Consider the following 13,760-nt stretch of genomic DNA (forward strand, 5'->3'; position numbering starts at 1 on the left):
ATTTCGTTATGCTTAGATCCATATTTACTGCTTAAAGTCTAGTAAGATAAGACATTGACATAGATATTTGAATTCTGGCATTCTCAACAGTACTTTTATTGTTTGAGCTTGTATAAAATATGAAGAAAAGAGGAAATTAGATTGAAAATAAAAAAAGGTTTGAAATGAGAAATTGATATTAAAAATAATTATGCTCTGGAATTCAATTCTACTCTTTTAAATTAACCTTTCTATTAGGAAAAGAAAAAGGTGAAATGGAGGAACTTCACCCCTTACATTGATTTCTCTGTCATTAAAATCATCATTATATGAAAATGAAAACAACTATTGATACATTGTAGAAATATCATTAAGAGGAAAAACACCTTCAATAAACCAAATAATATTAACATTGTGGTATATTCAGTGTTAATTATGTGTGTGAAAACAGGCAATTATCACACTATTAATAGAAAAATGTGTTCCCTTTTTACTTCACATTTTAAATAGTTAAGGCATATTCAAATAAATAGACTATGTTATCCTCAATTTCCACAAACTTTTTTTTTTTAAGATTAATTAAAAAAAAATATTTCTTTTTGTAATGCATACATAACCTGGGTACAAGCCAGGGGTGTGGTGTGGTGAGAGGCTTCACCAGAGACAGATTGGGGAGCAGAACAGGCAGATCTATTACGAAGTACACTGCTGAGGGGAGCAGCAGGGTGAGACAGGAGAGGGTTAGCTCCGGGCCTGGGCATCCAACTCGCACTGAAGCAGCTGCGACTTGCTTGCAGTGCTGCATCCTAACCTGTTGCACCACCAGGGAGGGCCCATTTTTTAAAGATTAATTTTTTTATGCATATAAGAACTAGGGTGTAGGCCAAAGGTGTGGGGCTGGGTGAGAGGATTCACCAGAGACAGAGTGTGGAGCAGAACTGCTGGATCTAGTGAAATACACTGTTGAGGGAAGCAGTAGGTGAAACAAGAGGTCTGCTGCACCACTTGGGTTAGCTCCCTGGCTAGGCATCCAACTCATGCCATAATGGCTGGATAGCTTTACAGCACTGAAACTTTAAAAACTTGCTCCCCCAGGGAGGCTCTCTGCAAACTTTTGTCATGGAAAATCAGAAAGGAGAGTATAATAATCCTTTATCACCCAACTTCAACAATGATCATTATTTTGTTGGTTTTATTTTGTTCCTCCCAGGTTTTATTTGTTTCATAGTATTTTTTCAGTATTAGAATTTATGTAATCATTCTTATATTGTTGGGCATTTCATATTGTTTCTAGTTTCTTATTAAAATCTCATAGTACTATATATAAATGAACATAAAGATGGTACTATCTCTGCATATAAGTTTTCAGGTGCTTTTAATTTTTTGCAGCTATGTCTAAAATTGTCATCAGTAATTAAAAGATATGAACCATTAAAAATTATCTTTCTGTGAATATAAAAATAATAATTTTCAAAAATTTAAATATAAGTTTATGAATTAGGCAGTAAAATCTATCTCATACTGTTTTCTAAGGAGATTCGATGTCTTATTTAGCCCATTTGTGTTGCTGTAACAAATGTCACATACTGAGTATTTTATAAAAAACAGAAATTTATTCTGGAGGCTAGGAAGTACCTACCAGTTCATGGCATTCTCAGATTTCCTGTGGTTGTTGGTGAAGAACCACTTCCTGCTTCATGCTGTGTTCTCTTGGTATAAGGGACTATGGATCTATCTCCATGTGGTTTCTTTTATTGACTAATCCCACTCTGAGGGCTACATTCTCATGACTGGGCAGTTCCCAAAGGTCAGATTTTCATCATTTGGGGGTTAGGGTTTCAACATGAATTTTAGGGGAAACAAACATTAAGGCCGTAGGCATCCTCCATCCAATTATCAGCAATTTTTTGATTTACTTCTTATCTGGATATTGGAATATTTTTGTAGTTCTCAGTGCTGTTCTCCAGTGCGTCTGCCTGGAAGAAGGCAATCCTACTTGCAGCTAAGGTGATTTGTAAAGTGTAAGGCACTGGTATTTAGTGAAGAGTTGAGAAGATACCAGAATACTACGTACTCACTAGGATGAAACATTTACAGTCAATATGTATTGACCATTATTTTGTTGATATGTGAAGGACTGCCCCACTAGTTATTCTTTATTATCCTAAACTAAAATCAACAACTTGTCAGTATTCCTGAACTCTGTTCTATTGCTACTATTGTAGAATTGTTTTTACTGAATTACATTAATGTGAGACTGCTGTTTCATAAGATGTGTTATGAGAAACAGTTCTGAGAAACTTACCTCTGTTTGCCATGTGAAGCATCACAGGAGAAATTACAGCAGTTTATATTCTAATGTCCTTTTGTAAAGATAAAACTTGATGAGAAACTGGAAATGCAAATTCAGTTTCTTCATGTTGTGCTCAGTGGCTCTCATGTGACTAATATAAAATAAGTTAATATCTTTTGGGGGGAAAAATCAGTCAGCTTGGGTGTTGGTTAACAGATTTTTATTGTAGAGCCAATTTTATTTGGTGTGCTGCCTTTTGTTATGAATAGGTAAAAATAAGTGATAAATTTGAGACTTTAAAACCTATTTAAGAATACAGAAACTATATTCAGTGCTTTCAAATAACTTAATATTTGATTTTTCCTTCTCTTTCAGTTCCTGGAATAGATGGAGGTGGTTTAAGTGATACAAGTCTCACAGATTCCTATTTCAGTACCAGTTTTATTGGAGTCAATGGATTTGGAAGCCCTGTGGAAACAAAGTATCCTTTGATGCAGGTATTTAGTGTACATTTATATGGAGTAAACTGAAGCTATTTCATTGATAAAGGTGGGGAGGTCTTCTAGAGTCACCATTTATTACTAAATTTGTTGAGTGGGAGGTAAGATTTAAGGAGGTGATAGGTGGGACATAAGTAAGTCATTCTTCTGCCAGGTGGGGTAAGGGTAGAATAAGATTGGTGTAAGCAGAGGATTGGTAGAAGGAGATTAATTTCATGCCTTTCTGTTTTATTGGTATAGGGAAAAGCGCTTTTCAGGATGGAAAGACCATGTGATATGGAGTGTGTTAAAGTGCAGCACTTTATACTTTGTTTAGAGAACAGAGAATAGCCTACTTTTATAGAATCATAAGGTTATGATGGTTAGTACACTTTGGGAAGGATATTAGAGAGCATTTATTGACTATATGTAGTTTATGTCCTTCAGTGGATATTAGAATTATAGGAACTTAGTTTGATATTTTGTATAAACTATGGAAGTTCAGTTTAAAATAGGTCTTCAAATTTGGTTTTAAATACTTGGCCAAAAAGGTAAAATTTTCATTTGATGGTTAAATGGGAGAATTTGGAAGTTTTTGCATAGATATTGTAATCTAAACAATAACATTTACAAAATTAAAGTATTACTATGAAAGGTGGATTGAAGGGAAAGAAGCAAAGGTCAGTGTTAACTTAATTGGTTAACTATTCTAAATTTTATACTCTTTTAATGACATTACATATACATATTTAATTTTTCAGAGAATGACCAATAGTAGCAGCTCCCCAAGCCTTCTAAATGACAGTGCCAAGCCATATACAGGCCATGGTAAGAGTTGGTTCCATATATTTCTGACTGTAAAAACAGTATGTACATTGTAGAAGTTTTGAAAATTATAGTTAAGTATAAATGAAGAATATAAAAATGATCTATTATCTTCATAAACAGATAATTACTAAGATACTTAGTGATAATGATTAAGATTTAGATTCCATAAACATCCTTATTAAATATAATAGGTAGGTTCACATTAACTATGCTTTTAATAATTGGTGTTTCTTGATCATTATAAATTGAATTCCACTGTATATTTTTATAATAAACTATTTTTGCTTGTATTTTTTGGAAGTACTGTACTCCAATGATGGTCTTTGTATGCATGCTTATATTTTAACTAACTTCATTTAGAAACACTGAGAGACTTATTGTTGTAAAGATTATGGCATTTTTGGGACTTGATATAGAATTTCAAGGTACTCTTCTTACCTTTAAAAGTACATGCTCAGAAATATTAAAAAAAATTGTATTATAGTTGAGTATTAATGCTTTATATCAGTAAAATGTTAGCAGTTATTAATAATGATAAGAATAAGAATTTTAATGTGGATTATTTCCTGTATAAGACTTTGGTGTATAGCAGTCTCTATAATTATTTGAAAATTTCAGCAAACTTTTTTTTGCTATGGAAAGAACTAACAATTTTATATGCTGCTTTTAAATACTATGAGAGGTAGTATAGGCTTTCGGGAGGAACAAAAAAAGGGGTAACAAAGTATGCTACCCATATTACCCATTTTTAAGTGCTGTGGTGTATATGTACTATATAAAAATACCTTACATCTTACTGTTTATTAGCTGCTTTGCTAATATTAATTTGAATGAACCACTGAAGCGTAAAACCCACATAGAAGAAGTGTGAAAAATGAAGCAGTAATTTATAGAAGCGATTTGAGTTTCCTCTAAATAGGAATATTTGCTATATCTCAGGATTTCACAGTTGTAAGTTTTCTTTAGAAGAGAATATTTACATTATTTTTTTGAGGGTACAAATAGTTTATTTGGAAACTAAAGCTCAGAAATGAAGATAAAATATTTCAATGTCTATCAAGCAGATCTCTTGAGAAACTTCTGATTTGTTAAGTGTATAACAATTTACAGATATATTTTTGTTTGTAAAATTTCTGGCGACAGAGTAAAATAACTTGAAGTCTTTATGTTTATATTCCTTTATATTTCATGTTTGTGTTTTGAAATACTAATATTTCCACAGTAAAAATTTGTTACCATATCTTTTTAGTAAAGAATACAAAATAGCTGGTGGTAAACTTAAAAATATGGAATATTCTACAGAGCTGATAGTTTTGAGTTCTTACTTGAGGTTTTGAGTATGGTTTGATTATCATACCCTTTAAACCCCTGTATTATTATTCTTATGATGTAGCCTCAAGAATGCAAAAACATTTCTAACAGGTAGACTTATTTCATAAATACATTCCTAATAATATGGTAAATATTCATCTTTCCTTTTTTTTTTTCTGTTTGATTCTAAGCAAATAGATACCTCTTAATCTGTACAGCTTCTGAGTATATATGTGCTGAGTATTAACTGAATGAAGTATTTTCCAATTTGTGTTTCATCCACTAAGGAAATATTTTTGAACATCCATTATATAGGATGCATTGAATTTAATTATTTTCATGGTATATGATTTTTATTACTGTTATAATCATTGTCATGTTATTAGCTTTGTGGGTTACCTGAGTTGTTTGGAAATTTGTCTCCACAGATCCTCTAAGTTCACCTGCTTCATCCTTGTTTAATGACTTTGGTGCCCTCAGTATCTCTCAGAGAAGAAAGGTAGGTGAAATTGAAACTTATGTGCAATTAAGTAGAATGTAGAAGTGATATTGGGATTATTATCTACAAAGTGGTGAATATTCTCTTAAATTGGGGGGGAGGGCTTTTTATGAATTGTGATTTTTTTTTTTGCTGTTTGTTTACTCATTTTCCTTGATATATAGCTCTTAGATGTAAAATTTTATTTGTTCCTTTGCATGGAATAGAGACTTTTTTGGTAAAGAGGTGAAGTTCCTGCTTACCATTGCTTATTTTCTTTATTTTAATGTGTTTTGTTAAGACATTATCTAATGTAATCTAGTTGTTACTGTGACCTATTGTAGGTATATTAATCATGTTTTAACTTTTATCTGCTGACTGCTTTGTCTAATTCCAAAGATTTCTCCCCTAATTAAACTGTTTATTACAAGGCAAACTTAAAATCTTAAGCTTTTATATTTGACCCAACTGTTTAAAGACAGTTTAAAAATCTCTTCATATTAGAAATTTAATTTTATTTGGAATTGTGATTGATACACCACACGTAGATTTTTTTTAGGGGCTAAGCTTGTGACAAGGAGAAATGAAAACTTTATTCTAGTTTGATGCTTTTAATTGGTGAGAATCACATTTATAGTAATAATCTAGAGAAGATGACAGTTTTGGTTAATTAGTAGCCGCTAAGGATGTCCAGGAATTTATACATTTTGATGGAAATTACTATACAGTTATAAATAATTCAATTCCTTAAGTAGTAGAAAAAAAGACCTGAAAGAAAAATAATAATTTTAGAAAACTGATATAAGCCTATTATATAAACACGCTTTTAAGAATTTTCTGATCAGAGGATAGTGCAAAATGAAATCTGCAATTAGATATTCTCAAGACAAAGGGTGTATATTACATAATTACTTAATGTAATCTTCATTTTGAAACATATAGATGAGAATAAAGAGGTAATCAAAATATGTTTAAAAAACTAAGAGTGATAAGGCTAAAATGTATAGGTTTGATTTTAGAGATTTCCCTATAGGCTCTCACCAAGAACATGTTTACTCCTGTTTTCTACACCATGATATCATTATAATATGTTCTTAGAAGCAGAATAGAATTTCATTGAAGCTGGCTCATTGGCAAGAGTTGAATTTGTTTAACGACATTAAACAAATCCTGTCAGCCTGGAGTGAAATAATAAAATTCTGTTAAGTAGGTCTAGAGCCAATTAATGTGGGGTTAAAAAAAAAAGCCTTTAAGTAACCTTAGGAGTTTCCTTTTTTTTTTTCATTTCTTCAAAATAATAATCAGTTAGATGTAATAGCATTACTGATGTATAAGTGTAAAGTAAAATTAGAATGACAAACCCTTGAAATATTCCTAATATGAGTGTTGGTTAAAATGCATGTTAAAGTTAAAATGTGTGATTTAGAGCTACTGACACTTATTTTTGAGAAGAGTAAAAATCCATGAAGATTGGAAAAAGGAAGATTCAGTTTCATTTTTTAAAAATTTGTTTTAGTAAAGGAAAATAAAAGGAAATGCTATTACAAACATGACTTCTTAATTTAGAACTTTTTGAATATATCCTAGTGGAAGAGTTTATATAGTAAAATGAGCACTCTGCTGAATTCTTGAGGTGCTAGATAGCCATCTTTGTCATTTTGGGGCCACTTTTCCCATCTGTGAAATAATCATCATGGCCTGATAATGGCTTGTGGTGTCTTTCATCTTTAAAACTCACTGTTTGTCTAAATTGAAGTGACCTACATTTTAGTCTCTATTTAAAGATTAAGGGGTTACATTATGTATCTTTGAAAAACCATATTTTCTTGCCATTTATTTAAAATAGTATGTATAAGATACTATGGGTTTTTCCCAGTAGTGGGCTCTATAGTTAAGAATCTATGTGGGTACAAGCTACATACATTTTAAATTGTTAATAATTGAATTGAGAAGCTTCAAATCTCTTGGTATTAGAAATACTCTTGGCATAAAATATTGCATGCAAAACATTGTGAGTGAAAGGCATATGGCAACTATTTTGTTGAGATTTTAGTGGAAGTAACTAAAATTTATGTAAATATTTAATTACAGTTTTAGGTTAATCTAAGGTAACATGATTATTCAGTGTATTTTTGTTTCATAATGATATTGGAGAGCAAGTTGATAGGGTCCTACCACTATCATAGCTAGGTAGGTAAATCATATATACTGAGAATGTGTATGTGCCTTAGGACACTACAGTTCATAATATGTCAAGGGACCAGGGCTACCCTGTGAAATATTTGTTACCTGTCTGTAGGGAGAGGCAAGTTAAGACATTGCAAGTAAATGTTTACAAACTTCTGTAGTAATTTGATAATACTGTGCAGATTTTTCTAGCTAGTCATTTTTAAAACTTTTAAAAAGGAATCTTTCACAACCAATGTTTGAGAAGTACTGAGTTTTTTATTTTTCCATATTAGGAATATATAATTTTGTAGATAGGAAAAATAACCATTATTTGAAAATGCTTGTAATTATTGTTGATCAAGAATGTTAATGAAAGAAATTGAATTATGCCTATGCTGTACTCTTTGGGAAAGTTAAGACCTCCAGAACACAGGAGATGGAGTTTTGTTGAAAATGGGAGTTGATATATTAGAGCTTAGCACATGAGGAAATCTTAATAGTAGTAAGATAAAGTTGAGTTCTGGTATAACAGATGGCAGTTTGAGAGTTACTGTGAATAACAGATGTGGTTTAGACAAAAGTGAAATGTTTAGTAAGAAATCATTTGGAAATAAAATATCTTTATAATAGAACTAGATATTGAAATACAGATACTCATAAATGAAGTATATGGCATCTTGCTGTAACTATTCTTGCTAACCTGTGACTAGTAACCAGAGCTGATGGAGACAAATCTTAGGTAATATAGAAAGTCTTCAGAACTGGCATTTTTGGCTCCCCCTTTTATACCTCTCTTGACTTTCACCCTCTGTTTTTAGTCAGCTAGTTAGTTTCCTATTCAGCTTTTGCCCCTTCCCTTCATTAAAGCAAAAAGGCTCTGTTGCCTACCATTTAATTTCTTGCCTTCAGTGAATATGCAGCTTTAGTGAATATTTACACTTTATTTCTATTAGTGAGATAACACATTTTTCACTACTGTAAATTTTGTAGATTTTAATAGCAAGTTAAAGTCTTTGAAGTCAGGGACACTGATTTATGAAATATCATATCTGCTTCTTCCGATCTTTAAAACTTTTTGTTAGGATGAGGAAAGTGGGATTAACGGGGATTGGCTTGTCTACCTTAATTGTAGGGAGATGTAGATAGTGGAGACATAGCTCTGGTTTATTCTGTTTTAGGAAAAATTTCAGTGGCAGCACTTGTACTGTTTTCTGCCCTTTGATACTAGTTTGGAATTTCTGTCTCTTAAGACTACCCATCCCTCTTTCTAACAGCTCTACTTATTCATGATACATATGTGTATACATGTATAGAGTATGTTTTCTGATTAATTTCATGAAGTTTATGTTATGTCTACTCTAGGGAACAAAATATAGAATGACAATAAAACTAGGAAGTATTTACAGTATAGTTCTTTTATAGAGAAAGCTTAATTGGGGAAAATGGGACTATGTTACAGTTATTCTGTAATGTAAATCCTTTGAATCAAGTTTGGTCTCAGGAAAAATAAAAGATGAGCAGAAAATGGAAAAGATACTGAAAAATAAATCATAGTGGAAATTGTAATCTGAAAGTTTACCTGTAAGCCATTGTATTAAAATTTTTTTATGTGTGTTTTCAAATACTGTTGTACTTGCTACTTATGGATTTCCAGGTCAGCGACATCAGTATCTTTTACTCATGTATGTTGTGCAGTAATGTTTTTATGGAAGACTGTGTTTAGGGTTCCAAATTAATTCTTTTGGTGGAGTCAACTAAACTTTTTTTCATCTTTATTTGCCACCCATTGGGAATGTGTGCCACCCCAATTTAAAGTTGAATGGGTCTCTCATGGAAGCTGGTAGAGTTTGTGGAATCCAAGATCTATAAGCCAAATATCCACTGTTTTTAGCTCAAAACCTCCTGCTGAGGTTATTTCTCTCAAAGAGATAGAAATAGGAATAATAACCCAGTATACTGAATAATGTTAGAGGGCTTAGGGTTTAGATTTAGTAGCCAAGTAGTTTGAATTGAATTCTTATTTCTTTACTGATTATTTTTGTGTCTTTTAACAATACTGTCAGCTTTGAAATGTCATAGTTACTATTTTTTAAGTACATTAAAAAAGAACGAAATATTAAATTCACTTTTATTAAAATAACATGGTAATTCCCCATCTGACGAGTTTATGATTTTAAATGGAAAGAACTGTCATTGTTTTAATATAATTTGGGTCTATTGTAATTCTTTTTTTACTGCTAATCTCTAGTAATCAACTTTCCCTAGCAAATGGTTATGTTTTCTCTCTTCTTTCTGTGTAGCTATTTGATTGGAAGACTTCAGTGTGACATTCTTACTGTTTTCCGTCAGTCTCACTATTTTTAATATGCTATCCAAATAAAATTAAATTTTGAAACTTGTCGAAAAATAATGATAGCTTCTATATTGAAGACTTCAATTTTGAGAGAGCATATTTTATTTTTTGCTAAAATTTATGCTAAAATAGTATACCAGTTAGAACGGGCATGCTTGTGTTGAAATGTGCTTTGGAATGAAGAGATTAAACTTCAGTGAAACTGATAAGGAGGTTCAGCCATGTTGCTTTCTGTGCTGTAATTGTTACTTTCTATGCAGTTTTCTACTTGATTTTGTTGAAGCAATATTCTGAACAGAGACAGTTGCTTTTTATACTTAATATGTAATATAGTTACTATTTAGTTTTAAAACAGTATTTTGAGTTGGTTCATTTCTGAATAATGAGAGTTTTGAAATACCATGATGGTTTTGCACTTACTGTTTGGGCCTAGGAATTAGTAGATAATTTTGGTTTGTTTATATTCTAGTGATTGGACTTGCAAAATATAGTGGCTAGTCTTAAGATTGTGATATTATTGCCGGTTCATTCCTATTTTTCTAGGAAGTAGGAGTCAGGAATGAATTAATAAAGATGAACTTAGAATTCAAACATGCTAACCTAAGTTTTAGCTAAATTTAACCACAACTATGTAATTTTCCTCAATACCTTTTTTATTCTCAAAATTTGTTCTCATTGCTTTATGCAAATGGAGGGGAAAACTGGTTAATTTTCTTCAAATGAAGTCTTTAGTTGTTGTTTCTCATTGATCTGATTTATGCCAAATAGAATCAAAGAGATTGATTCATGTAGGAATTCATATTTAGTCATTTTAGGGTTAATGAGAATAATGTTAAGTTTTTAATATATAAGAATATCATGGAAGGTATAATAAATATTTTTGATTTGTAGGCACAATATCATACGTAACGATACTATCTCTGGGGCCTGATTTTATATTAGATTATAGGCAAGTTATTTTAACCTGTTAAGAGCACACTTTTCTTATCTGTAATGTTGGTATTGTAATAGTACTTTACAGAATTGTGAGTAAATACGTTAATCATCAGAAAGTGCATGTTCAAATGATAATTGTTGCTAGTCTACCATGACTTGTAATTTTACAATTTATTTTATTATTTTTTAAAGATTTATTTATTTATGCATGCAGAACTGGGGTACAAGCCAGAGGTGCAGGAACAGTGAGAGGATTCACCAGAGACACAGTGGGGAGCAGAATGAGCGGATGTACTGAAGTACATTGCTGAGGGGAGCAGCAGGCTGATCAGGAGAGGTCTGCTTCACCAGGTGGAGGTGCCATGTGGATCACAGCTGGGGCTGGGGATCGAACTAGCTGTGAAGTGGCTGCGGCTCACTTCAGTGCTGTGCTTTAACCCATTGTGCCACCAGGGAGGGCCTTAATTTTACAATTTTAAAACATATTTATCTGAATGTGTAAGCGAACTTTTGATTAGCCACTACCTTTGATTAACTTTGTTGTTACAAAACAAAATTCATGAGAGTAAATGTTATTCAATAATTTATGAATCAGCATCTTTTCTAGCGGAGATAAAGAAGCTTCAAAGACCTGTACAAAAAAATGAAAAATCTTATAGGTAGAAGGAAATGGGACAAGGAAGTTATATACTAGCAGAGAACAGATTATTTGTAGCAAGGTCTCTTTCCTTTTGGGGAGGGGTAGTCTATCAAGCAGATAATCTAAGGTTAATTCCAGATAAACCATATAATTTCATATTGAGTGGTGTAGGGGAGGCTGTCCCTGGGAATAGTTGAGGCTGAAATTAGGCAGTAAGTCTTAGTTTGCTGACTTGGGGTTTAGCACAGGTGACTTCATTTTTGACTTCTTTTAGTAACAATAAAAAACATTTTTTTAAGGTAAATCTACTTCATTTCAAGATTGAATTTAAACCAGGATACACATATAAATTAAAAGGAAACATTTACTAGTAATAAGACATTTTAGAATAATGTTTTTGAAAGGGATTGAAATTTATATAAAAATTTTTATGATCATTGCAGTAAGAGTAGCTTAATTGCTTCACTTAAAAAACCACTTTTTAAAAAAATAATGTAATAGTTTATTTTTACATCATTTTGTGCATTTTTCCATCTCACTTGCAATCTCTGTGGGCTTCCCATCACCAAACCACCCGTGTGTCATAAAAAAACCACTTTTAACTTAAAATATTTTAATAATTTTGCTATGGTAACTTATTTCTTCACATCCTGTATTTTGGTTTCATCCTAAAGCAAAAGAGAACATTTGAAGTTCCAGTTTGGTGTTCCAATTTTTTAGAAATTGAATGTGGCCTTGATTCAAGGTTTCCCAACTAATCTCAGTTTTGATTACAAACTCCGTTAACAACATTGAGACTTTATGAACAGAAATAATGATGGTTTTATAGATTTTTTTAAAATTATGTTTGTGTGGATCTAGAAATCATGGTCCACTGTATTTGTTATAATTTATATCCATTTTTACTTAGCAGCATCTTCTTTTCATTCTTTTGTCCTATAATTATTTGTGTATTGGTTCTACACATTTGATAGTCTTTTATTTACACATGTTTAGAACAGTGTTTTTAACAGTGCCCTTGAGTTTTTAACAGTGACAGTGTTTTTCTGTAAACGTACGCACCTATCCTGTCTTAATGGGCTTGTTTTTCCTTAAACAATGAAAATGAAAGGAAATTAATAACTGAAAAGTCCATAAGTAAGGGCAATAAATAACAGAAAAAAACACAGCTTAGTCTTTGAAGTTGACTTGCTTTCTTTTTGATTTTTAAGTCTTACCATGAAGAAAATTATTTGAGTCCCAACTATAGTGATTTGTAGGTCTCAATGTACTATTTTAAGTTAATTAGGTATAAGAGTCTTTAAAATCCAGGTGTGTTGACACACCTAGTTAGTAATTATGTTGGGGTACTTCCTTGTGTTGATGATTACAATTATCAGAAGACATTATAGAAGAAATACAGGTTTATTGTCAAATCATATATAGGTTTCTGTTAGTGGACCCTAGGCCCTCGGGAATGGTAGAAGATGAGTTACTGAGTTGTTATTATAAAAAGTGATTAATATATTCATTAAGCATTTTCCAAAGTTAGATATTGTTTCATGTATGTATACTATTTTCAGAGTATGAGAAGATATTCTGATTAATGCAGATCATATAAAAGTGTCATTCATAGTAACTTTACATCATCATTCATTGTTTCAGAGTATAGATAGTGAAAGTATAGTTATGTTTTTGATATTTAAAGGGAACTTGATATTTAAAGGGGGGAATGGGCACCATTTTGGAAACTTTGGACCTTACAAGGAGAAAAGAGAAGTTAATTTTCCACAAAGTTTTAGATGCTCTCTTGGATTTAACAAGCTGAGAATGTTGTCACAGAAGTTCAGAACCCTCTTGCAAAGTGAAATATTTAAAGAGAAGGGTTTCTGTAGAATCAGACCTCTAAAATAGTGACTAGAAATGAGTTACAAACATGCACTCAAAACATGCATACACATTTTTTACTGTTCTCCAGTAGGTACCTCCCTGTTCCTATCTTAGACACACTTTTTTAAAACACTGCAGACTTTTGCCTTTTTAGTAAAGACTTTTTTGTTTCTGTCCTGTTGGTATCTTACTCACATATGCATTTATTATATTACAAGGAGGTTTGTTTGCATGACTATACTACCTACTAGATTATATCTTTTTTTTTTTAAAGATTTATTTATTTGTGCATACAGTACTGGGTCAGAGATGCAGGGGTGGTGAGAGGATTCACCACAGAGAGTGGGGAGCAGAATAGGCAGATCTACGAAGTACACTGCTGAGGGGAGGCAGCGGGCGGGTCAGGAGAGGTTTGCCTCACCGTG

General features: G+C 31.9%; 1 protein-coding gene across 6 annotated transcripts in view; it reads left to right on the forward strand.

Annotated features, from left to right (window-relative positions):
* The window catches only part of PAN3 (PAN3 poly(A) specific ribonuclease subunit), a 120,183-nt gene that overhangs the window by 22,986 nt on the left and 83,437 nt on the right, over window positions 1-13,760 (forward strand). For 5 of the 6 annotated variants that reach the window (XM_004680171.2, XM_012723356.1, XM_012723360.1 and 2 more), the window contains exons 2-4: window positions 2,648-2,769; window positions 3,513-3,579; window positions 5,319-5,389. In XM_004680171.2, coding sequence (XP_004680228.1) covers window positions 2,648-2,769; window positions 3,513-3,579; window positions 5,319-5,389 — 260 coding nt within the window. Of the gene's footprint in view, window positions 1-2,647; window positions 2,770-3,512; window positions 3,580-5,318; window positions 5,390-13,760 lie in introns of those variants that run through there. The other variant, XM_012723359.1, reaches the window with a different exon arrangement.

Source organism: Condylura cristata, unplaced genomic scaffold (assembly GCF_000260355.1).
Source record: "Condylura cristata isolate star-nosed mole 26May11 unplaced genomic scaffold, ConCri1.0 scaffold00010, whole genome shotgun sequence".
Taxonomy (NCBI): domain Eukaryota; kingdom Metazoa; phylum Chordata; class Mammalia; order Eulipotyphla; family Talpidae; genus Condylura; species Condylura cristata.